This window comes from Felis catus, chromosome A1, assembly GCF_018350175.1.
Source record: "Felis catus isolate Fca126 chromosome A1, F.catus_Fca126_mat1.0, whole genome shotgun sequence".
In the NCBI taxonomy this organism is placed as follows: domain Eukaryota; kingdom Metazoa; phylum Chordata; class Mammalia; order Carnivora; family Felidae; genus Felis; species Felis catus.
Window position 1 is genome coordinate 156,378,159 of NC_058368.1, and position 25,011 is coordinate 156,403,169.

At 33.5% G+C, this 25,011-nt stretch overlaps 1 protein-coding gene across 3 annotated transcripts in view; it reads left to right on the forward strand.

The window, feature by feature from the left end:
- SLF1 (SMC5-SMC6 complex localization factor 1) overlaps positions 1-25,011 on the forward strand; it is an 81,716-nt gene that overhangs the window by 29,067 nt on the left and 27,638 nt on the right. For 2 of the 3 annotated variants that reach the window (XM_003981155.5, XM_045040136.1), the window contains exons 6-14: positions 2,327-2,470; positions 4,589-4,735; positions 6,039-6,185; positions 7,041-7,163; positions 8,263-8,316; positions 9,254-9,412; positions 11,213-11,376; positions 19,154-19,285; positions 19,864-20,029. In XM_003981155.5, the coding sequence (XP_003981204.2) occupies positions 2,327-2,470; positions 4,589-4,735; positions 6,039-6,185; positions 7,041-7,163; positions 8,263-8,316; positions 9,254-9,412; positions 11,213-11,376; positions 19,154-19,285; positions 19,864-20,029 (1,236 nt within the window). The remainder of the gene's footprint in view (positions 1-2,326; positions 2,471-4,588; positions 4,736-6,038; positions 6,186-7,040; positions 7,164-8,262; positions 8,317-9,253; positions 9,413-11,212; positions 11,377-19,153; positions 19,286-19,863; positions 20,030-25,011) is intronic. The other variant, XM_045040145.1, reaches the window with a different exon arrangement.

The window sequence follows — 25,011 nt, forward strand, 5'->3', positions numbered from 1 at the left end:
AAGCATTATTCATTCTTCCTTCCCTCCCTTCTTTCCTTCCTGTAGTCTCCATACAGCATGGGCTCTAACTCATGATCCCAGTATCAAGAGTCAAATGACCTTCTGACTGAGCCAGCCAGGCACCCCTGTATACCCTTAATCTTATTTTAAACCTCATGTTCCTGTGTCTATGTATTATAGCCTCATTTTATAGTTGGTGAAATGAGGTAGAGTCATGTTAAATTATTTTTCCATGCTCCTACAACTGGCATGTGTCAGACCAAAAATTTAGAGTCAAGCACTCAGTAAAAAGACTTTTCTTGAACTCCCTTTCCTTTACTCATTTTGGATATTAATAGATTTCCTTGATATTCACCTGGTCTCTCTCTGGGTATTAAAAATACTTAATTCTGTAAACAGTACTAGAACCAGTAGTCAGTCATAAGATCTTGAGACATCATTTAAGAATCAGAGTATAAATAATAGTTAAGAACCATGTAGAGCACTCTTTCTCTACTTGACCTCTCTGATTCTTCATGTCTTCTCATGAAGTCATTCACGTTGTGTGGTAAATGCCATGGCTGAATCAAATAATAAGACTTGAAGACCAGAGCCTATCCATACCTAAGTGCCAAACAGTACACCCCATCAAATACTGAATCAGAAGTCAGGCCAACTGTTACTGCACACTATGCTACTCTCCTCCTAGATAATAGAATAATTTACTGAATAAGTAGGCTTTGGGTCATCTATCTGGAACATAGCATTATACTATATAAAAGAGACTAGACATAACCCTTTTTGCCTAGGTCATATAGGAGACAAACACTTAACACAATGCCTAGTACATAGTTGGCACTAAAGGAATATTTATAAAAAGAATTAAGAAATGAATATGTACAGATAAATAAAATAATTCCTATATATTTCATTAAAGTAGCCAATTAGAGTATTGGTGGTTTGGAGAAAATTATACGTTGATCATTTGTTTAGCTCTAAAAATATAGATGATTTTAAAAATCTTGTATATGCCGTGGTTTATCAGGTTATGATTTTTAATTGTTTAATTTATGTAGAGTACTTGCATTATAAATCTTAATTCACAGATCAGTGTATAACATCTGAAACAGATACATAAGTAAATATATTCAGGATTAGAAAACAGTATGTTCTTGCTAGTTGTTAATGGTAATGGAATGTTCTGTTGAGTATTCTGTTTTACTGGAATCCATGTGGGAGTAATTCATTCTGTATTTTAGACATTTTTTGATGATCTGGGCTTGAGGATTTATCCTCCCATTGTCAACCAGGTAAAATTTAAAGCCAGATATTTACTTTTATCCCACTTCAAGGTGTGCTTGTACATTCAGAGTACTTCTTTCTTTCATGCCAGGAATAGGAAGGAAGAAAGGTATTCCTTTTTCATAGTTTTCGTTTTTACCTTCCTGAATAACTGAAAGATGTCCGTCAGGTACTCCCAGGAATTCTTCTCTGATTGGAAGATTGCAGCCTGCTTAAAGGACCGTCTGTGTACACGGGAATCCCAGTACAAGTGAAAGGGAACCAAAGATGATACCATAGGCCTTACCCATTTCAATTTCTATCATAATTGTTTTTTAAGAGGACAGTGATTCTTTAGTCTCAGTGTAAAGGTAGTTAATCTCTGAATACTCTTCTGTAAGGGCATTGTGGGATCTGTTAGGAACTCATCTTTGCTTCCTTCTCTTTACCCCACTAAACTTTTAGAATTCTATGTATAGGTACATATGCAAATGTCTTTAACATTATTGGTAGGTGGTTTATGAATTCAGTTTGGATTTCTTGGCAAGAGAAATTTTAAATATTTGAGATAGAGTTAGGTAAAAATGATTGTTTATCTCTGTTCAAGTAAAATAGGAGCTGTGAATTCATCTATTAAGCCTCTTTTCCTCTTTGTATGTAGTAGACTTTCCGATGAGAAGTCTTACCAGTAAAAAGCTGAAAAATTATCTGGCATGTAATCTATAATCTGAAACTTTTCTATCTATATTATACCTTTAACTTGGTCAGGAATGAGATAAAATATTTCTGTTCATGATTATTCATAAAAAGGATTAATTGTTGCTAGACCAACAAAGCATTACATTTTTTGGAGACACACAGAAATCACTTTATTAGGACCTTTGTTTTGAAGTTTTTATTTTTTCTGGAAAGAATTTATTGGTAATAACTTCTGATATAGGAGAATGCATTTTACCTATTAACTAAAGGATTTTGCAATTATAGATACATTTGGTTAACATAAAAAAGTACATAATGTTGAAATTATACTTAACTGATTGTCTGAACCATTTATATATACGTACAGAGAGAAATTCAGAATGATGAAGATTCCCAGACCAATTCTGTTTGGAATAAACATAGCAATCAGGAAAAAAACAAAGATTTCTGGAAGGATAGGGGATTTCTTGAAATGAAAGGTGCCTTAAAAGAGACCATGCATAGAACCCAGGTAAAACTTTATGGACCAAAAATGTATATTTCTGGTTCTTATGTAATTGTTTGAGATGCAATATGGCAATGTAGAAATAACACAAATTTTGGAATCAGAGCTAGTATTTGAACCCAGCTCTATGTTTTATTGTGTGTGATTTGAGCTTACCAAGATACTGCCCTCTGTCTCTTCAGACTCTTATTGAAATAATGCATATATGCATATAGAAACACACAGTTCCTAGTATGTAGTGTGTTCTCAGCACATGAGAATTACTTAAAATTCCCCTGTATTTTTAATATGGATGTGTTTCTTATAAAGGACTCTTATCTGTCAGCAATATGTGTATTCATAATTCATGATCTGAAGTCTAGTATTTTGCTGCATACAGAACAAAATTTTTTTAATGATACAAATGAATTCTGTTTTGAGTAAGGAAAACAAACAGGAAGTACTTTGAACTTGGAGCAATGAAATGTACCTTAAGGAAGCATGTATGTGGCTCTCATGTAATATTTTTCAAATAGCAGCAACCAAAAAAAGGCATTATTAGTTTTATCCTAGAATAGCTAATGTTTAAGTATGCTCAGTTTCATATTGTGTTTTATAAAACAGACTCTTTAGTTGATGTACCAAGTTCTATACCTAGTAATTATTATTACTTAACCTAAACTAAAATGTTTTTAAATGTGACGAGAAAGAAATTAAAAATTTTGTTTTCACTGCATCTTTTACTGCATCAGAAATTTTACAAAGAGCATTTGAAGTAGTATTTGGAACTTCATAAAATGAACAGTGCCTTAAATTATATGTGGAGAGATTAGATAAAACTTTACAACAGATTAAAATATTAATGCAATTTTTTCTGGCTTTTCCAAAGTATAACTGATATTTATGTGATTTATAAGACTGCTTTCTATGACTACATGTACATGGTCTTAATAAGAGGCTTTTTGAGTCAGTCTATGAAAAATGCATTATAAACCACCGTATAAAAATTTTGACATATAGAAAGGAATTTAAAATGGAGTTACTGGGGCGCCTGGGTGGCTCAGTCGGTTAAGCGTCCGACTTCAGCTCAGGTTACGATCTCGCGGTCCGTGAGTTCGGGCCCCGCGTCGGGCTCTGTGCTGATGGCTCAGAGCCTGGAGCCTGTTTCAGATTCTGTGTCTCCCTCTCTCTGACCCTCCCCTGTTCATGCTCTGTCTCTCTGTCTCAAAAATAAATAAACGTTAAAAAAAATAAAAAATAAAAAAAAATAAAATAAAAAAATAAAATAAAATGGAGTTACTAAAATAAACTTAGTTTTTATTTAACATGGAAAAAATCAAATGGAGATTTTGTGAAAGATAGGGAAATTAAGAAAAAGACATCAATTTATATTGGATTTAAAATTCAGGTAGAAATTTCTATTTTTAAAAATAAGTTTCTTTGTACAAAAAGCAGACTCTTAAATATAGAGAACTGGTGATTATCAGAGGGGAGGTGGGTGACAGGATGGGTGAAATAGGTGAACTTTGTTAAAGAGTACACTTACCATGATGAGCACTGTGTAATGTATAGAATTGTTGAATCCTTATATGCCCGTAACTAATATAATGAATATATATAATTTAGAATGCTTGTATAACTTTATAAAATGAATATAAACAATATGGTTTTAATACTTCTTACTCTGTTTATTATTAAACCTATGTTCTATAAAAAGATTTTTTTGAGGTGTTTTTATTTGATATGCCTAATAATGGCAAGTTTCTATTTGATCTCTAGTCTAAAATTATTTTTACAAATATTTGGAAAAATAAAATAATGGAGATAAATAACCTAATAGTGTTTTGACTGGTCACATGATAAATGGTGGGGAGAGGGGAAGAAAGATTCCAAGAAAGACTAAGTTAATAAAAGTACCTATATGAAATGTATATGTCAACACAGTATAAACCTTTCTCAACTAAAAATGTGTATTTCTCTGCTTCATCCAAATATAACTAATTCACAAGGCTCTTTGCCATAGTTAATCTCATATGTATGTTACAGAAAACCTGCCTTCCTGAGTAGGTGTTTCTATTGTGACTTGCATTGGTTGAGGCTATATTGCATCCACAGTCTAACTAAAGTCTTCTTACATGCACATAGAAAGAAAAGCAAAATCATGATGAAGATGTTAACGTTAGTTCTCTTTTGACTGGCCATCACAAAAAACAAAAATTCAGAGATTCCAATAAAGATTTGAAATTTGTTAAAATGAGAGATGCCTTAGGAAGGTGCATGTATGGAAGTCAGGTAAGATCTTCTAAATGAAAAATAATTTATATTTTACAACTCTTTTCTAAATTTACCAAATGTAATGATATTCATAAAATTGCTTCTTTGTAATTACATTATAAAATGTTTATAAGGCATTGGTATACAATTTTAAAAGTCTGCAAAAGTGACTGCTATCTGTGCATCAGCTAGGTTAAGAAATAAGAGCATTACCAGTTTTGTAAGATCTTGCTGTGTGTCATTTCTAAACTGTGTCCTCTTTTTCTCCCTCATACCCACAGATGACCTCTATCTTGGCATTTGTGTTATTTTCTTGTTTTTCGTTACACTTTTGCCAGCTGTGTATTTATAATTTATGGTATTGATAGCCTTCTGTGACTTTTTTTTTTGTGGTGCATATAATGTTTAATTGATTCACAACTCTTTTTTTTTTTTTTTTTTAAGAATTTTTTTGTTGTTTGTTTTTGAGAGAAAGCACATGCAAGTGGGGAAGGGGCAGAAAGAGACCGAGAGAGAGAATCCCAAGGAGGCTCCATACTCAGTGAGGAGCCCAAAGCCCAATGTGGGGCTCAATCCCACCACTGTGAGATCACAACCTGAACCAATATGAAAGAGTCAGACGCTCAACCAGCTGACCCACCCAGGCACCCCTCACAACTTTATCTTTTATCCATTTTATTCATTCATATAAGTAAATTTTTGGGTTTCATTTTCTTGGTGTGTGTTTGATTGGTTTGTATTTGCAGTTATGAACGGTTGTGCCATGAACAGTGTGAACATTTTCTTACATGACTCTTGGCACACGTGTTCATGAGTTTCTCTAGCTTAGGATATATTCCATGGAGGGGATTTGCTGTGTGGTAAGGACTGCATATTTAACTGTAGTAGGTAATGCCCAACTGTTTTCTAAAACATTTTACTAATGTATACCCACTTTAACAATGGATGAGATTTCCTGTTGTATAAAACTATTATGTTTTTAACAGGGTATACTTGTGTTAGAAGTCAGACTCTTGAGGGGCCCGTGGGTGGCTCAGTCGGTTAAGCATCCGACTTCGGCTCAGGTCATGATCTGCCAGTTCGTGAGTTTGAGTCCCACCCCCGGGCTCTGTGCTGACAACTCAGAGCCTGGAGTCTGCTTGGATTCTGTGTCTTCCACTCTCTGCTCCTCCCCTGCTTGCGCTCTCTTTCTGTCTCTCAAAAAATGAATAAATGTTAAAAAAATTTTTAAAACAAAAAGAAGTCAGACTCTTGAGTTTGTTTGGATTTTGTAATACATATCATTCATATTGAGGTTTAATTGTGGTCTACATACTTATAGAAGGAAATTAAGAAAAAGGATGAAGATGTTCAAAGGAGTTATACTTTGAGGAAAAAACGCAAAAAAGGAAATGAAAGAGATTCCAGGAAAGACATTGAACGTAACAAAATTAGAAGTACCTCAAGAAAGCACATATATAGAGATGAGGTAAAACTTTGTAAGCTCAGCTAAACAGTTCATTTTTTCTGTTTCTTCTATAATAAAATCTAGACATAGAATCTTATTTTTAATATTGCTTGCTGTGTCAAATATAACCTGCACATCTTATGGAAAAAAATTGTCTTCAGTTGGTCTGGTGTGATATTTATAACTAATGTTATAATTAACTTTGGTTTATAAGGAAAGTATTTTTACATGCATACACAAAGAAATTTGAATTAATAGTCAGGATTTTAAAATGTATTCTTTTTTTCCTGTCACAAAAAAGAAAAAGAAACAAAGTTTCTGAAAAAAGAAGCTAAAATTTCTAAAAAATTTCCTAAAATTCCTATGAAAAATACCTTGAGACTACATATGTATGTAGTTTGGGTAATACATTCCTAATCTAAATGTTAGTTTTTGTCTTTCTCTTCCCTGGTATAATACAGATTATTTTTGATAAGATGGCTTGTCTTTTGAATGGGATCCCTCTTGAGTTAATTTTTCTAGGGTACAAATTAATGTAAACTACAGCATGTTTACATACTATATTCAGAAAAATCTTGAGAAAAATGATAAAGGTAGACAAATAATGAATCATATTATGTGTGACCGTGGCAACAAAAAGGAGGTGGAGAGATTCCAGGAAAGATTAGAAATAGGTAAAACTCTCCAAATTAAAATGTTTGCTACTTTAAACTCTATTTCATTCTGTAATTTTCATGAAATATGATCGTAAAGGTCTTTGTTGAGATTAATGCTGCATGAATGAGTTGTTTTTGTATTCTTTTGTTCATTATGATACTTAGATTTGTGGTGAAATTGCTTTAGTACACTGTCTAAAGTACTTTTATGTGTATGCAGAAAGAAATGAAGAATTCCATTTTTGCTGATGGTGCCAAAGAATCAAATCCCAAGGATGTCAGGACAGATGTGGATATTGTTGAAATAAAAAATGACCTAAGGAAGCACATATATAGAGCTCAGGTAGAACTTGCCATACTAAAATTTTCTCTAGTTTCATGTCCTCCTTTGGTGTAGCCAAAATATAATAATAGTAATGACTCATTATTATATTTAACGTATCTTAAAATTTCTCAGTTTATTCCTTTGTTATGAACAGTAATGTATTTGGACATTTAATAAGTAAGCTGAATTCTCTGCCATTTATAGCTCACTGACGCTGGAGATAAATTGGGTGTTTATAAACTGCTGTATCTTGGTGCAGTAATGCTTGCTAGCCTGATCTTAGAGGACGACGGCTGGGTAATGGCCTTTGTTCTGGGTCAGCCTCAGTTTTAGGCAGCTCTTGAGAGTTTGGGGGAAAGGGCTTTCTCAGTGATCTTGCCCTGCCCCCAGTGGTAGGAGATTGCTAATGATCTGGGACCCTGATCTTTTCTTGTACTTCTTCAGGAGTAAAGATTTTTTTTTCCTGTTCACTTACCCAGAGGTTTATGGCTTTTCACTTCTACATCCTAGGTGGAAGCCAAAGCTTTATCATTGTTTTAATTTGTATTTCTTTTGGTAATAGCAAGTTTGAGCATATTTTATAACTTCACTTACCATTTGTGTATTTCTGTCTCTGTCACCTGCATACTTAGATTCTTTTTCAGTTTTCCATTAGGTTATTTTATATCATTGTATCTGAAACTCATTATATAATCAGATTATTATCTCTTTTTATGTTGGTTGCAAATGTTTTTCCAGTCTAATCTTTGAAACCAATATACAATTGTAGATATTTTAGAACAGTGGAGGAAGATGGTTATTGTATAGAAAACATGACTATATTTTTTATTCTCTGGACTTTTATACAAAATGTTCTTCCCATTTGTATTTCTAATTATTAAAATACTAAGGACTGTGGACCTCTTCAGTTCTTCAAAGCGAATATGACTTTAATTTTTAAGTTATTTTAGTTTAGAAAGAGAAAATAGAGCATGTTCCAGATCAATTATAGCTATTAATATGCTTCTGAGTCTGTTTTGTAAGTTTCCCCAAGGTTTTATTTTTTTATACACTATAATGTATTGTTCTATCTGAAAAAAAAATTATTAATTTTGGTAATATGGTTGCTATTTTGTAGGCTATCAGATACAGCTGCATTAGAATAGATAAACAACCAGTGTACAATATTGAGGTAAGGGGCTTGGAGCAGGGTGGTGATGGGGGCAAAAAATAAACTTTGTGTTTTGCATTGTTAGTTATTTTGATATAAAGGAATGTGTTGTCTGTGTAGCAAAGCTTGCCATCAAATGTGAAATGTTCGTTCTCTAATCAGTAATGAAAAAAAAGTAATATTCTGTTAAAGCTTTGAAAAAATTGTATATGATAATAAAAACTGATAATGAGACTTAAAAACTTACCTTGTGCTCATCATGGATGAGTTATATACCCCTTTTCTCACATTTCCCAGCTTTTATGATTACTACTTCCATATTAAATTTTCAATTTAATATTTATCAAAGTACATATTTCCTTTATATTATTCATTGCTTTACAATTTATCTCATGTAGTCTTTCACAGTATTTCATTGTAGTTATATTTTGACCAAGGGGTCATTCAACTCTTAGAGTTATATTAATGTGCATCTTCAGAGTGATTCTGTGACACAATAGCAATTGTAACTGTTTGCAAACATTGTGCTTGGTGACGTCTTAATCTCTTTAGTATATCTTAATAGATGTAGTTTGCTTGTAAGCTTAAAGAAAACCAAAAAATAATTTTGCACCTAAAGAACTATGTGTAGTTTTAGTTCTGAGGTCTCCTCATTATCAGCCATACTTTGGAAATGCCTTTTAAAGTTTTCCTTTAGTGGTTGTATTTCCTCTTACTATTTAAGGCAACAGAGAATAATAAGTAAATCAATTAATAATGTGTATTTTTGTAGTACCTTATAGTTATAAAACACATTCATATAAATAATCTTTTTGAACCACGTAACAATCCTGTGAAGTCATGAGGGCAGGAATTGTCTTCATTTTATAGATAGGAAAATTAAATCTCCTTACTAATTTGATTTGCTCCCCAAATTTTTCTCTCTTTTGAGTTCTTGAATCTTTTTTTTTTTTTTTAGGCTAAAAATGCTGAATTTCCCAGAGGTGTATTAAATTTAATTGAAAGTCTCATAGAAGGACAGTTTTTTAAAGAGGCGATTGAAGAGCTTTCCTCATTACAGGCACATTATATCCCCCCTGTATGCCTTCTTCATGCTCTCCTAGAGAACATTCTGCAGGTAAGAGTAGTCCTAGGGGTTTATAATCTTTCAGAGAATGTTAAAATACGGACATTCTCATTTTTTATGTATTTACAGTTTGTCTTTTCAGTATTTTCCCCTCATTTTTAAAATTTATTTGTTTTTAAATGTTTTATTTTTGAGAGAGCACAAGTGGGGGAGAGGGCAGAGAGAGAGGGACAGAAGATATGAAGTGGACTCCACACTGACAACAGCAAGGCAGTGTGGGGCTTGAACTCATCAATTGCGAGATCATGACCTGAGCATCCAGAGTCGGTCGCTCAACCAACTAAGCCACCTAGGTGCCCCTCCCTCATTTTAATAAGAAATGCTGTAGCCATATATTACATTTTTTTTGTATATTTTGTATTTGGAGTTATTACAAAACATTTGCTAAAAATTCACAATTTACTATTAGTCCCATAGAACTAACACAGCAATGGGAGACAAAATGGGACTTAATGAATTTATAGGAATTCAAAATTACACAGCAAGGACTTGGTGGCACAAAAGAGAGCATTGATTGGCTGCTACAGGAGCATCTCACAGGAGTGATTTGTCTTGGTGAGTTCACCAGGATCCAAGCCTTGGCCTTCACTCTTAGATGTCTACAGCCTGATCTTGGTTATGTCCCAGAACTCATCCAATTGCAAGAGGTGAAATTATGCTGATTATAGCATAAGATTTAAAAACACGATTTACCTGGTACAGGATGTCAGAAAAAGCAGAGCAGCATTGTCAGTAATCTTCATTGTCTTCACTGGGTGAGCTGTTTTACAAATGCACTAAGGAACTTGAGTCATTCTGCAATCCTTCAGATGCTGGTTTGGGATGGGAGAAGTATATTCTGCTACTCTGGTGGAGGACGGTACAACTTTAGGCTAGGTGATGCAGAAGAAGGTGCAGAGGGAAGAGAGGGCTACTACCTCCCTCATGTTTCTTTTTAGATAATCCCATTGTTGAGCTAGGAGGCAGCACTTTTGTGGAGGCCTGGTTTCCCACATGTGTCCAGGTGGGAGCATGGATCTCCTGCAGGCACAAGGTTGGTTTCTCATAAAGACTATGTAAGGACTGGGTGTTAGATCTCTCTGGTACATCCCAGCGAGTCCAAGACTTGAGATCGCGGCCCATTTCTTTTTTACTTTTAAACTATTTTCTAGGTACTACTTTGAGTGATCTAATTTACTTTCTTAGAATCTCTAAGATAATTTTCTCTTAGGAAAAATTTATCTGATTTTTTTCTGTGGCGGTAAAGTAACTAACATAAAAATCTGATAACAATGATCAGGAAAGCCATTTGTACAGTGATAATCATTTTATTCATAGTATATGCAGACAATAAACACATTCCTTAAACTGTGAATACCAGCAAGAACAGCTTCTCAAAGGTAGCTTTCTAATTATGTTCTTCATCATAGTGCCAATTTGAAGAAATAACAAACGTAAGCTATGTCAGACTAATGTTGGTGATAACTAAGCATATTGCATGAAAAGCTTTTTACCTTTAATTCCTCTCAGGTCACATTTGGGCACTCTTAATCTCACTATAATCATGAAAAGTAGAGTGGACTTTTCATATAAGTTAGTGTCAATAGCTGGGATTACCTAATGTATAGAAACATATTTAGAATGTGTGTCTTTCTCAGTTGCAGTGTTTAACTAGTTAATTATAATAACTTCCAAATAGATCTATTTGGGAAGAAAGTTAGGTCATGGTTATTACAGTTTTAGGCTAGAGGAACAGTTAAAGTGAATTTTTAGCTGTAGCGTTTTACTTGTTTGTTTATTTTTAAACAATAGGATAACATAGATACATTTTCTGGCCGATACTTTCATATATTGTCTGCTCTTCTTCACCTACATCCTCCTTGGAAGTCCCCAGCCATGTCAAGATATTACTTAGAGCTGTTTCAGTGTCCAACTTGTATGAAAGGAGCATGGTCTCTCATAGAAGTGCTTATCAGGTAAGGAATTTGACATGTGAGGATGCTTAATTTTATCTCATTTTGCTATATATGTTTTAGACAAAAATGAAAGAAGTACATTTCATGTTAGAAAAAGTTTATGTGTGTGTATAATATGTTGTATTTCTTATAAAACTCACAAAAAGGTCAAGTCTAGATTGGTCATATTTGTCATTTAGTTTCTTTACAAAAGAAAGAAGTTTAATGAAATAGACAGGAAAAGCAAATCATTATTTGTTTTGATTTTTTTAACAAAATTATATGTGTATATATTGTTTTAAAATCTAAAATTTATTGAATATGGAGATCATCAAATTTTGGTCATCAAAAGTGTAAACATTGGTATCTGTATATATTCTCTCTTACAGTGTTTTGTGGGGTTTTTTTAGCTAGAAATCTGAATTTTGAAACAAATTAGTGTTCCCTAAAGAGTCATTCCTTTTGTGTCTCTGCATGTTTTCTTCCTAGATTCTTCTTTTTGTCTTGAAGATGTTTCTCTGGAAATCCTTTTTAATTCTCTTTCTTTGTACCAAACCATGAAGTTTTTTTTGTTTTTGTTTTGTTTTTGTTTTGTTTTTTTCTTCTCTGATAGCTCCCTGTATCTGGTAGCCTGCTTTTGTTTGGAAAGTACTTCCTTATCCAAGTGTTCAGTTTTAGGACACTCCATCATGGTGAGAGAAAGGATGCTTGACTAGCCAGGCAAAGGCTAGACCTTTGATTATCTCTTTGAGATTATAATGATTATATCTTTGAGATTATATAAAGATATAAAGGTTGTGATATATTGGAAGTGAACTAATCACCTGGCTAGCATGCTTTTTGTTAATTCTTTCAACAAGTGTTTATTGAGTACTTATTGGGAGCCAGGCACTGTGCAACATATAGGGGATATCTTTTTTTTATCTGGGGATAAAAAGATAAATAAAAAAGCAGTTCCTTCATTTTTTAAAAAAATGATTGTTTATTTTTGAGAGAGAGCATAGGCACACATGTGAGCAGAGGAAGGGCACAGAGAGAGGGAGAAACAATTGTAAGCAGGTTCCCTGCTGTCAGCTCAGAGCTCTGCAGAAGGTGGAATTCATGAACCTTGAGATCATGATCTGAGCAAAACTCAAGAAGTTGGGTGCTCAACCAACTGAGCCACCCAGGCGCCAGTTCCTTCACTTTTGAAGGTGACTGAGATATAAATACAATTCTAAAGCACCAGTACTAGTCCAACATTTGTATAAAATGTGAAGATATATGGGTTATGTATTTACAAATCTGCATCTTTACTGTTATTGTCATTATTTAAAAGCCCTCATGGCTTCATATGTAAACTATTGCAATACCTGCTTTATTGATCTTGATTCTACTTTTTGCCCTTTATCTTCCAAAGTACCTCAGTATATTCTTACCAAAGTAATGTTGTCATTTCCCAGATAAAAGTTTTCCATTAACTGACACATCACCTATAAGAGACAATTGGAATTCCTTAGCAAAACATGTAAGACCTTTTGTGATTTAGCTGCTGTATATGGCTCTATTCTCATCTTCATTATTTTCCCAAATGTGCTCAGTTACTAAACTATTTTTCATTTCCTATCCCTTTGCTCTTATGTTTTCTCTGCCTAAATATACCTCTATTCCTGACCCCCATGAATATCTAGCCAATTCCTAATTATACTTCAACTTATAACTCAGATGCCACTTCATAATTCTTGCCCTTTCCTCTAAGTTGTTTGTCACTCACTTCAGCTTCTGACTTTTTCAAGAGTAGATGCCCAGTTTTTCTAAGGCTTTTTTTTTTTAATTCAGGTATAGTTAACACACAGTGTTATATTAGTTTCAGACATACAGTATAACCATTCAACAACTCTTTACATTACTCGGTGCTCATAATGGTGAGTGTACTCTTTAATTCCCAATACCTATTTTGGCCATCTACCTACCCATCCATCTCCCTTCTGACATCCACCAGTTTGTTCTCTGTATCTAAGAGTTTGGTTTATTTTGTCTGTTTATTTATTCATTTATTTTGTTTCTTAAATTCCACATATGAGTGAGATCATGTGGTATTTGGCTTTCTCTGACTTACTTTTTTCATTTAACATTGTACCATGTGGATCCATCCATGTTGTTGAAAATGGCAAGAGTTTTTGTTTTTTTGTTTTATGGCTGAGTAATACTCCATTGTAAAGAAATTGATTCATCTCTGGATGGATACTTGGGTTGCTTCCATACACTGACTATTGTAGATAATGCTGCAGTAAACACAATGCATATATCTTTTCCAATTAGTGTTTTTATTTCCTTTGGGCAAATACCCAGGAGCAGAATTACTGAATCATATGGTTATGTCTATTTTTAATTTTTTGAGGAACCTCCATACTATTTCCCAAAGTGGCTTCACCAGCTTGCATTAACACCAACTGTACAAGGGTTCCTTTTTCTCCACATCCTTGCCAACACTTGTTTTTTTCTTGAGTTTTTGATTTTGGCCTTTCTCATAGGTGTGAGGTGATACCATGGTGGTTTTGATTTGCATTTCCCTAACGATGAGTGATGTCAAGCATCTTCTCAAGTGTCTTTTGGCCATCTGGAAGTCTTCTTTGGAGAAATGTCTGTTCATATCTTCTGCCCATTTTTAATTAGATTATTTGTTTTTTGGGGGTGTTGCATTGTAGAAGTTCTTTATATATTTTGGCTATTAACCCCTTATCAGATATATCGTTTGCAGATATCTTCTCCCATTCAGTAGGCTGTCTTTTTGTTTTGTTGATGGTTTCTTTTGCTAGATCCAAGCATTTTATTTTGCTACAGTTCCAGTAGTTTAATTTTGCTTTTATTTTCCTTGCTTTAGGGGACATAGCTAGAAAAATGTTTCTGCGGCTGATGTCAAAAAGATTGCTGCCTGTGTTTTCTTCTAGGGATTTTATGGTTTCAGGTCTCACATTTAGGTCTTTCATCCATTTTGAGTTTATTTTTGCATGTGGTGTAAGAAAGTGGTCCAGTTTTATTCTTTAGCATGTAGCTGTCTGTCCAGTTTTCCCAACACCATGTGTTGAAAAGACTGTCTTTTTTTCTCATATATTCTTAATCTTCTTTGCCATGGATTAATTGACCACATAATTGTGGGTTTCTTTCTGGGTTTTCTCTTCTATTCCATGGATCTGTGTGTCTCTTTTTGTGCCAGTACATATGGTTTTTGATTACTACAGCTTTGTACTATATCTTGAAATCGGCGATTGTGATACCTCCAGTTTCATTCTTTTTTTTTTTAATTTATTTTTTTTAATGTTTACTAATTTTTGAGAGACAGATTGTGAGTGGGAGGTGGACAGACAGAGAGGGAGACACAGAATCTGAAGCAGGCTCCAGGCTCAGAGGTGTCAGCACCGAGCCCAACATGGGGCTCGAACTCAAGAACCGCAAGATCATGACCTGAGCTGAAGTCAGACACTTGACCAACTGAACTACCTAGGCACCCCCAGTTTTATTCTTCTTAAGATTTCTTTGACTACTGGGGCCTTATGTGGTTCTATTTTAGTATTACTTGTTCTGTCTCTGTAAAAAATGCTGTTGATATTTTGGTAGGGATTGTGTTAAATCTTTAGATTAATTTGAATAGTGTGGGCGTTTTAACAATATTGGTTCTCCCAGCACATGAGCCTGGAATATCTTGCTTTTTCTTTGTATCACCTTCAGTATCTCTCATCAGTGTTTTATAGTTTTCAAAGAACAGTTCTTTCACTTCCTTGGTTGAATTTATTGCTATGTATTTTATACTTCTTGGTGCAATTGTGGATGGAATGGTTGCCTAATTTTTTCTTTCTGCTACTTCACTACTAGTGTACAGAAATAAAACAGATTTCTATATATTGATTTTGTATCCTACAACTTGACTGAATTCATTTATCATTTCTTATAGTTTCTTGGTGGAGTCTTTAATATTTTCTTTTTTCTTTTTTTCCTTTTTTTTTTTTTTTACATTTATTTTTGAGAAAGAGAGAGACAACGTGAGCAGGGGAGGGGCAGAGAGAGAGGGGGACACAGAATCCGAAGCAGGCTTCAGGCTGTGAGCTGTCAGTACAGAGCCCGATGCAGGGCTTGAACTCAAGAACCGTGATATTATGACGGGAGCCAAAGTTGGTTGCTTAATTGACTGAGCCACCCAGGCACCCCTAACATTGTCTATGTATAGTATCCCATCATCATCTGTAAATAGTGAAAGTTGTACTTCTTCCTTACCAATTTGGATGCCTTTTATTTATTTTTCTTGTCTGATTGCTGTGACTAGGACTTCCAGTATTATATTGAATAAAAGTAGTGATAGTGCACATCCTTGTCTTGTTCCTGACTTTAGGGGGAAAGCTCTCAGTTTTTCACTATTAGGGATGATGTTAGCCATAGGTTTTTCATAAGTGACCTTTAGTATGTTGAGGTATGTTCCCTCAATACCTACTTTGTTGAGGGTTTGTATCATGAATGGATTTTGTACTTCGTCGACTGCTTTTTCTGTGTCTCTTGAAATGATCATATGGTTTCTATCTTTTCTCTTGTTGATGTGATGTATCATGTTGATTGATTTGTGAATATTGAACTACTCTTGCATCCCCTGAATAAGTCCCACTTGATTGTGATGAATTGTTTTTTAGATGTATTGTTAAATTTGGTTTGCTAATATTTTGTTGAGAATTTTTACATCTTTATCAGTTATTGGCCTAGAGTTTTCTTTTTTTCTGTGATCTTAATCCAGTTTTGGTATCAAGGTAATGCTGGCCTCAGAATGAATTTGGAAGCTTTTTTTCCTCCTCTATTTTTTGAAATAGCTTGAAAACAGTAAGTTTTAAATTGTCTTTAAATGTTTGGTAGTATTCACCTGCGAAATCATCTGGTCCTGGACTTTTGTTTGTTGAGAGATTTTTGATTACTGATTTTCATTGCTAGTAATCAGTCTGTTCAAATTTTCTTTTTTTTCCTGATTCAATTTTGTGAGGTTATATGTTTCTGGGAATTTATGTTTCTTTTATGTTGTCCAATTTGTTGGCATATAATTTTTTATAATACTCTCATAGTCCTTTATATTTCTATGGTTTAAATTGTTATTTCTCCTCTCCTTCATTTCTGAATTTGTTTGAGTCCTGTTTCTAGTTTGTCAATTTTGTTCACCTTTTCAAAAAAGTAGCTCCTTGTTTCATTGATTTTTTTTAAGTCTCTATTTCATTTATTTCTGCTTTAATCTTTATAATTTCCTTCTTTCTGTTGGCTTTAGGCTTGGTTGTTCTTTTTAGGTTTAAGGTTGAGTTGTTTACTTGAGATGTTTCTTCTTGAGATAGACCTGTATTGCTATAATCTTCCCTCTTAGAACAGCTTTTGCTGTATTTCAAAGATTTTGGACCATTATATTTTTATTTTCATTCATCTCTATGTATTTTTTTATTTCCTCTTTGATTTCTTGGTTGACCCATTCATTGTTGAGTAGCATGTTATTTAACATCTGTGTATTTGTGTTCCAGTTTTTTTGTGTGTGTGTGGTTGATTACTAGTTTCATACTTTGTGGTCAGAATACATGCGGGATATGATTTCAATCTTTTTAAAATTGTTGAGATTTTTTTGTAGCCTAACGTGATCTTTTCTGCAGAATGTTCTGTGTGCATCTGAAAATAAGGTGTATTTTGTAGGTTTTGGATGGAATGTTCTGAATATATCTGTTAGATCCATCTGTCCAATGTGTCATTCAGTGGCACTATTTCCTGGTTGATTTTCTGTCTAATCTATCCAGTGATGTAATGGGGTGTTAAAAGTCCCCTACTGCTATTGTATTACTATCAATTTCTTCCTTTATGTCTGTTAATAGTTGCTTTATTTATTTTCACGCTTCCATGTTGGGTGCATAAATACTTAAAATTGTTATATCTTCTTCTTGGATTATTCCCTTCTGGTTATGTAGTGTCCTTTGTCTCTTGTTACAGTCTTTGTTTTAAAGTCTGTTTTGTCTGGTGTAAGTATTGCTACCCCAGCTTTCTTTTTGCTTCCATTTGCATAATGTTTTCCCATCTCTTCACTTAAATGCTCAGTTTTAAACATCTCTATCCTTAGTCTTATACAATATCTGGAATGTAATAAATGCTTAATAAATGTTCAGATCAATTAATTGATACAATAGGAGGTGGAATTACAAGTAGACTTTTTAATAAACAAATACCCAGATTTCATTTCAAAACAATTGGGTTCATTGGGAGTCAGAAAGAAGGTGTTTAGGGAAGTGGTAGACATATAGATGAGCTGGATAATATTAGTCTACTTTTAAATATATTTGAAATATTCCCTAAAATATGTTTTTGGGTTTTTTTTTAATTTTTTTCAATTTTTTTTTTTTAAATGAAAGATACTATCGTGTCCAGCTCTGGCACTTTTCAGATAGACTAATTATATAGGCATAGAACATCTTCTAGAAGAGATTTGAGTATTGTTAAATTAAATTTTAACAGTCATTCATGACCCTCCTAACCTGACAATGTGGTATTCAAAAAGAAGATGGGAAGGTGGAGACAGGTAGAAAATTACAAGTACATTGTTTATATAATTGATAATAAATTTGGAACATTATTATAAGTATTGTTACGTAGGATTTCTTAGTCCTAGACTTCTGAGTAATTGCACACCCTCTTAAAAAAAAAAACTATACAACTTTGCTGTCCAACCCAGTAGCCAATAGCCACATGTGACCATATTTAATTTTAAGATTAGGGGCGCCTGGGTGGCTCTGTTGCTTGACAACTGACTTCGGCTCAGGTCATGATCTTGCAGTTTGTGGGTTCGAGCCCCGTGTCGGGCTCTGTGCTGACAGCTCGGAGCCTGGAGCCTGCTTCGGATTCTGTGTCTCCCCCTCTCTCTGCCCCTCCCCTGCTCATGCTCTTTCTCTCTCTATCTCTCTCTCTCAATAATAAATAAACATTAAAAAAATTAAAATAAATAAATAAATAAATTTAAGATTAAAATTCAAGTCTTCAGTTGCACATTTCACATGTTCAGCAGGACATATCCCATCATCACCGAAAGTTCTGTTGGACAGTACGGCTATAGTAGATGAAAAGAAAATATTAAATTTTTAAAAATGCATATTTATTTATTTTAAGAGAGAACACACTCACACCCAAGTATGGGGGCGGGGGGGGGTGGCGCAGAGAGAGAGGGAGAGAAAGAATCACAAACAGACTCTGTGCTGTCAGCACAGAGCCCAACAGGAGGCAGGAGGCTCTATCCCACAAACCAAATCATGACCTGAGCCGATATCTAGAGTCAGATGCTTAGCCGACAGAATGACCCAGGTGCCCCAATATTAAATTTTTTAAACTCTTAAAAAATAGCCTTAAATGACCTTCATTTTACTAGATAATAACAACAAATAATCTTGAGTAAGAAGAGGACTATAGAAAGTATTCTAAGAGACTGTAGCTTATCATCTGAATTGAAAGTGTTTAATGAAATACATAATTTTTTGGTCTTTATCAATGAAATAAAGAATAGAGTACCATTTGGCTATTAAATATTACAGTCGTTTACAAACAGAAATGAGATCTGTATTACTAAAAATTAAATGTCATGAGATATTTGACATGGTTTACTTTTTAAAGGAAGAAAACATACTAATGAAATATTGTTGATTAGTTTTATAGTTTGTTGAAGCAAATTTCATTAGATTTCTAATAATTCTCTCAAAGAAATACTTTGTCCACAGAATATTCATTAAATTGCATGTATGTTACAAATTATTGGGTTCATGTTCTTCAGGTCTTGTCTTTACAATGAAAGTTTTTGTCATCAAATTTCGAAAAATATTATTGGCAGTAAGGTGCTCCACCTGACCCTGCTCAAATTTTTCTTTAATTTAGTGGAAAGTGAAGTGCGACATCTGAGCCAAAAGTAAGTTTAATCATAAAGAAAAATTTTTCTATATTTATATTGTTTTATGTATTATTTTTCTAATTTATGTACATCTAAAAAGTCACCTTGTTTTCTAGTTTAAAATAGATTTGTTTTTAAAACATGGTTGTAGACATAGTCTTTCAGTAAAGTTTTTTATGTTCTTTATGTGGCTTCAGTTCACATTTTTGTTTTTCACTAATTTAGACATTTGGATAGGTAAAATTTCATATATTTTTCAGGGTTTATGTATTTTTTAATTCTTAAGTAATGGAATACCTAAGTGGAAGTTCTACTGGGTTTTTTAACATTGAATCTGTAATATCCATGATAAGTTTTGTGTATGTTCTAAGACATGCAGTTAGATTACTATTTGTGTTTTTTGATCATTATATTGAATTATGACCATTTTTTGTATTGTGCTCTTTATTATAATTTTGTTAAAATCTTTATATATTACACCCTTTCTATATTTAGAAATCACTAGATCATTTTGTGTTATGGCAAAAGATATTATGCCTAATGACTATAGTGATCAAGTTGGCATAAAAATATACTTTGATTCATATTTTCATTAGGTTGTATGACTGGTCAGATTCTCAGAGTCTGAAAATAACAGGAAAAGCAATTCTTCTTGAAATCTTTTGGTCAGGAAATGAGGCCTCTGGGCTTTTGACCAAACCAGTAAATATGCTTTTGGAGTGGACCATATATTCTCACAAGGAAAAATGCAAGTCTAATGATGTAAGTAGAATTGATTTACAAATGAATAATGACCTATGAAAAAGCACATCTTTGAGTTACATATCTTTTGTCTTTATTCTTTGAACAGTTTGAATAAAAGTAAAATCTCTCCAAATGTATCATTGTTTTCTGTTCATTTAGGTTTTATTGTAAAAGATCCTTAGAAGTTGGTTTCTTCATCATCTTACATCTGGGTGTAGTAGCTAGGGACAGTTTTTTGATCATTACTGCTAAGATATCTGAATTCACTTACTCTAGATTTTTTACTTTTGTACAATTTCAATTCTTACGGAACCTATGATTTTAAAAACTGAGTCCATACAATTTTTTGTGTGTACAAATAGAAAGTTTTACTTGTTTTTAAAACTACCTTTGTGGTTGTTAGTTATTTCTTCATAAGTAGATCTTGCTTGTCATTAGAAATTTAAAGTACGGTGATTTTAGTGTATTACCTATCTGAAGGGTAGTTGGGAAAATTAAATGCACTGAAATATGTAAGGTGCATTGCAACATACTGTGCCATGTTTTGGATGCATAATAACCATTTATCACCTTTCTTCTCTTGAGAATAATCTGCCTTTGGGACTTAATTGTCTGCTTTTTGTGTGTTAATATCATTGATTTCTGCTTATAATTTTTTTCAGACTGTTATTTAAATTATAGTTAGTGAACATACAGTGCAATATTGGTTTAAGCAGTAGAATTCAGTGATTCATCACTTACATATAACACCCAGTGCTCATCACAAGTGCCCTCCTTAATACCCATCACCCAACTAGCCCATGCCCCACCACCTCCCTCTGTTCTCTGTCATTAAGAGTCTCTCAGCTGTTCATAATTTTTTTAGTTCTTTCCTTTTATATCTTGAATATTTGGATCTATTTTCTTTTTAGTCCTTATTTCTAATATACTCAAAATAAATTGCCTTTGACTACAGATTGAGATTTATTCACAGGTTTTAATACTTCAGTGTGCTGTTAGTGTTTTTTTTTTTCCCCAATGTTTTTTTATTGTCAGTTATGAATTCTTTGATTCAAGAAGCATTTTAATATGCTTTAAAACTTCTAAATGGATATATTTTTGTTATGATTAATGGATATGTTTGTTTGTGCTTTTTTGTTAATTTCTAATGTAAATTATAGTTAAAAAAATGAGCCCTGTATTTCTGGCATGTGAAGTTAACTGAACTTTACTTTTCGAGTCCATGTAAGATCAGAGTAAACAGTATGTTTTCCCCATTGTTTTAAATTCCTCTCTGTCACTTTTAAGTCAAATTCAGTAATTGCCTTAATTAATACTTCTGAATCTACTTTGTAAATTTGTTCCTTTTTTCTTTCTTTCTTTTTTTTTTTTTTAACCATTTGTTTGTGTAGATGATGCATAGTTTTTAGGTGGAGAATTCTGGTGTCAAATGGCCATAAGTCTATTCTTTCTCCAGGAAAATTCTTACATAGTTTCTCTTCTCATATTTCCTCTGACTGACTTTTTCTGCTCTACTTTTTTTTAGTTCCAATTAAACTTACTATACTTTCTCCATGTATCTTCTGTGCTTTTTCCCTGTCATCTAGATTTTCAGGTCTTTCATATTGTGAAGCATTCTGGGTAGTGTCTTTTCGTTTAATTTTTAATTCACTAGTCTCTTTTCAGTAGTGTCTAATATGTTGTTAAACATGACTATTGCATTTTTACGTTTTGTATTTTTGCCAGTTTTAGACGTTTTTACTTCCTAATTACTATGACGTGTTTTTATGGTTTCTGGTTGTCTACAAAATATTCAAGGTTTTCTTTCGTTTTTCAACGTGGCAGTAGTAAATTTATAGTCTTTGACTGACTGTTGCATATCTGAAGGCTTCGTAAGTCTACCTGTTTTCTCCTGTTAACTTCTCTTGTGTTTTATATATTCTCTTATGAGCTAGTTATCATTTACTATATGCCATAAATCACATTTGAAAAATTATTTGTAAAAACAATAACATGACAAAGACAGAATATCTTCCTCTGGAGAGAATTTCTGTTGCCAGGGTTGAGGGTTTCTGGGTAATCCCAAGTGAAGTACAGGGCTACAAATACAGTTTTTATTAGGCCTTGGGCTATGGCTTTTATACTCCTTTTCCTCTGGGCTCCAAAAACCACAGTTTTGTATCTCAGCTCTTTCTCTGGATTCAACAAGTGTCCTTAGGGTAAAGTCATCTAGCTTTGAGTGCCTCATTTGGCTTTTTACCTTCTCCTAGATCTTGACTTAGCAATTTCTTAATAGGTTTCCGGAAGATGTTTTACCTATTTTATTCAACATTTTTAGTTTTCTTCTTTAACAGCATATATTTGAATTACTTAGGCCTCTATTATCAGAAATGGAAGCCCTTACTGGTCTTTCAGAATTCTGTTTAGGTGGTACCTGAGGCTTTAAAAAAAGAAAATTCTTTTAAAGGCCTCAAACTTTCTTTAATTTGGCATTAAAAAGGGAGAATTATTTCCGAGTATTGCTTGTCTCTGTGACCAAGGAGTTGTATTATGTGGCAATAACCAAGTGAGTAGTCTTATTTAAAAAAACAGGGTTAAAAAAAAAAATAGGGTTATATACATGTGTATAAGTTAGTCAACATAAAATGATACTTCATCGGCAGTTGAGTTTAATACTTCTGTAATACTTTTAAGATAAAACTGATAACATTCTGGGGCGCCTGGGTGGCTCAGTCGGTTAAGCGTCCGACTTCGCTCAGGTCATGATCTCACGGTCCGTGGGTTCGAGCCCTGCGTCGGGCTCTGGGCTGACAGCTCAGAGCCGGGAGCCTGTTTCGGATTCTGTGTCTCCCTCTTTCTCTGACTCTCCCCTATTCATGCTCTCTCTCTGTCTCAAAAATAAATAAATGTTAAAAAAAATTAAAAAAAAACTGGTAACATTCTTATTAATTACTGTCTGTCTTTTTATGTACTTTTTAGATCATAGAATCATTAGGGATAGAAAATATTTTCTTATTATGGAGCATTTCTTTTTTATCCATTTGGGTTATATAGATTAAATTACTCATTTATAACTGAAAATAATAATAACACTGACATTTTCACAGTTTTACAAAAGTACTGTCAAAGATAGAAATTTACTCAGGAAATGCTGATGTAAATAATAACAGATTTACCCGTATTTAACTTAAAGATTTTTGTTCAGATTTTTAAATAAATTAAACATTTTGTGAAGCATTGCAGTTGTAGCATCGGTTATAATATTAGAACTTGACAGATTAAACTTTAAACTTGACAGATTAATATTTTATTTAACATTTGAATTGTGTAAATTCATATAAACTGGTTTTTGTGTGTATGTGTTACCTTATCTGCTAGAATTCTTTCTTGAACTAATTAAATCTTTTTGGCAGTTTCCAATTTCAAGAATTCCATGCATGTTCACAGACATCATTTTCTGTACTATAAAGCATTTGTTTCTTGATTTGCTGAGTTGAAGCATTCAATTTAAGTCATTAGCTAAACAGAAGTCCTCAGTTTATGCTAATATTGTTTTGTCATAATGTCAATCAGCAAGTGTTGCAGAGTGACACAATGGCAGTGAATTTCATTGTCATTAATCTGAGAAAGCTTTGGGCTTTCCTTGGCAAAGAGCAGAGGTGAGCTGTGTCAAGGTTAGGAGGGAGGTATAAATTTTGCTAAGCTTGGTGGTTAGTCCTACTTTTCTTTCTGATGTCTTTAAGTGCTATTTAATGATAACCCTACTATTATAGGTAGAAATGGAAGCTACTTTGTATTTAAAAATAAGGAAATTGAGGCTAAAGAGTTTAAGGAACTTCTTCAAGGTGTCACAGCTTGTTAGGGCAAAGTCTTGACTAGGGGCCAAGTCTCCATTGCAACATACTTTCTCTTGCTTCAGATGCCAGTGTTTTAAACAGGAAGAGGCACATTATGTGTATTATGTTTGCATCTTTCTGACAGAGGTACTAGAGGAGCCATGTGTCTTCTATTGCCATGGGATATTATGTAAAGCCCTAACCTGGGAGTCGGAAGGCCAAGATTGTAGTTTGTTCTACATGATACACTAGTCGGTTTTTGGAAGATCACCAAATTGATTGATTCAATGGAAATTACTTGTACTGGCAGTCAATAGAGACACTAGAGAACTGTATTGACAAAATGTCTGATAATAGACTTTAACACATTAGAAAGGGGATTCTAAGATAAATATATGTCATGTGCAGATCATGTCTATCTTTCATTTGTTTGTTAATTCTCAGGGTTTTCTGTTCTTTCAGCTTTAGCAAACATTTCAATATTCCAGGAAAGCTTGTCTCCCTTGATGATGTATTTGCCATATTCTCACTAATCTCCTTCTAAATCATATATATTCACTCTGTTAGAATTGGTAGCATTATTTATACACTGTTAAAGTCACAGTGAGTACAGTCCATAGCGCAATATCTTGGCCCTGTGGTGACAGTGAGTGGCATAGATAAGAATATAACGTGAAAGGGTCCAAAACCCTGATTTGAAAGTGTCTTTTTGTATAAAAATTTACTATAATGAATATGTGGTAGTATGGATGCTTAGCTAATGTCACACAGGTAAGAATAATTTTAACAAGATCTTTCTTACCATGGCAAAGAAGCTACAGTAATTCCTTAAAAGTACTACCTGTCTCTATTTAATAACAGTAGTATCAAGGTAAATTGGATAATAGGCACTATCAAAATTAATTTGTGGTACCAAGTACATGTGTACATACATTTGTGTAAGGAAAGAGAAAGGTCCCAACTGGTTGATTTTGTGGGGTCTTTTTTTAATTGATGGAGTGCTGGATTGTGGTTTTACATGAGACTTAGCTCTGTGGGCTAACCTCCTTTTTCCCTATTCAGAGCCTTATGACTAGGGATCTGAAGTGATCCTGATTTATTCTACTCTTGGGATGGAGAATATTTTGCGAAATCAAAATTTGCCAATCTCTTGATAGTTTCCTAAGTAATGTCATTGCTGACATT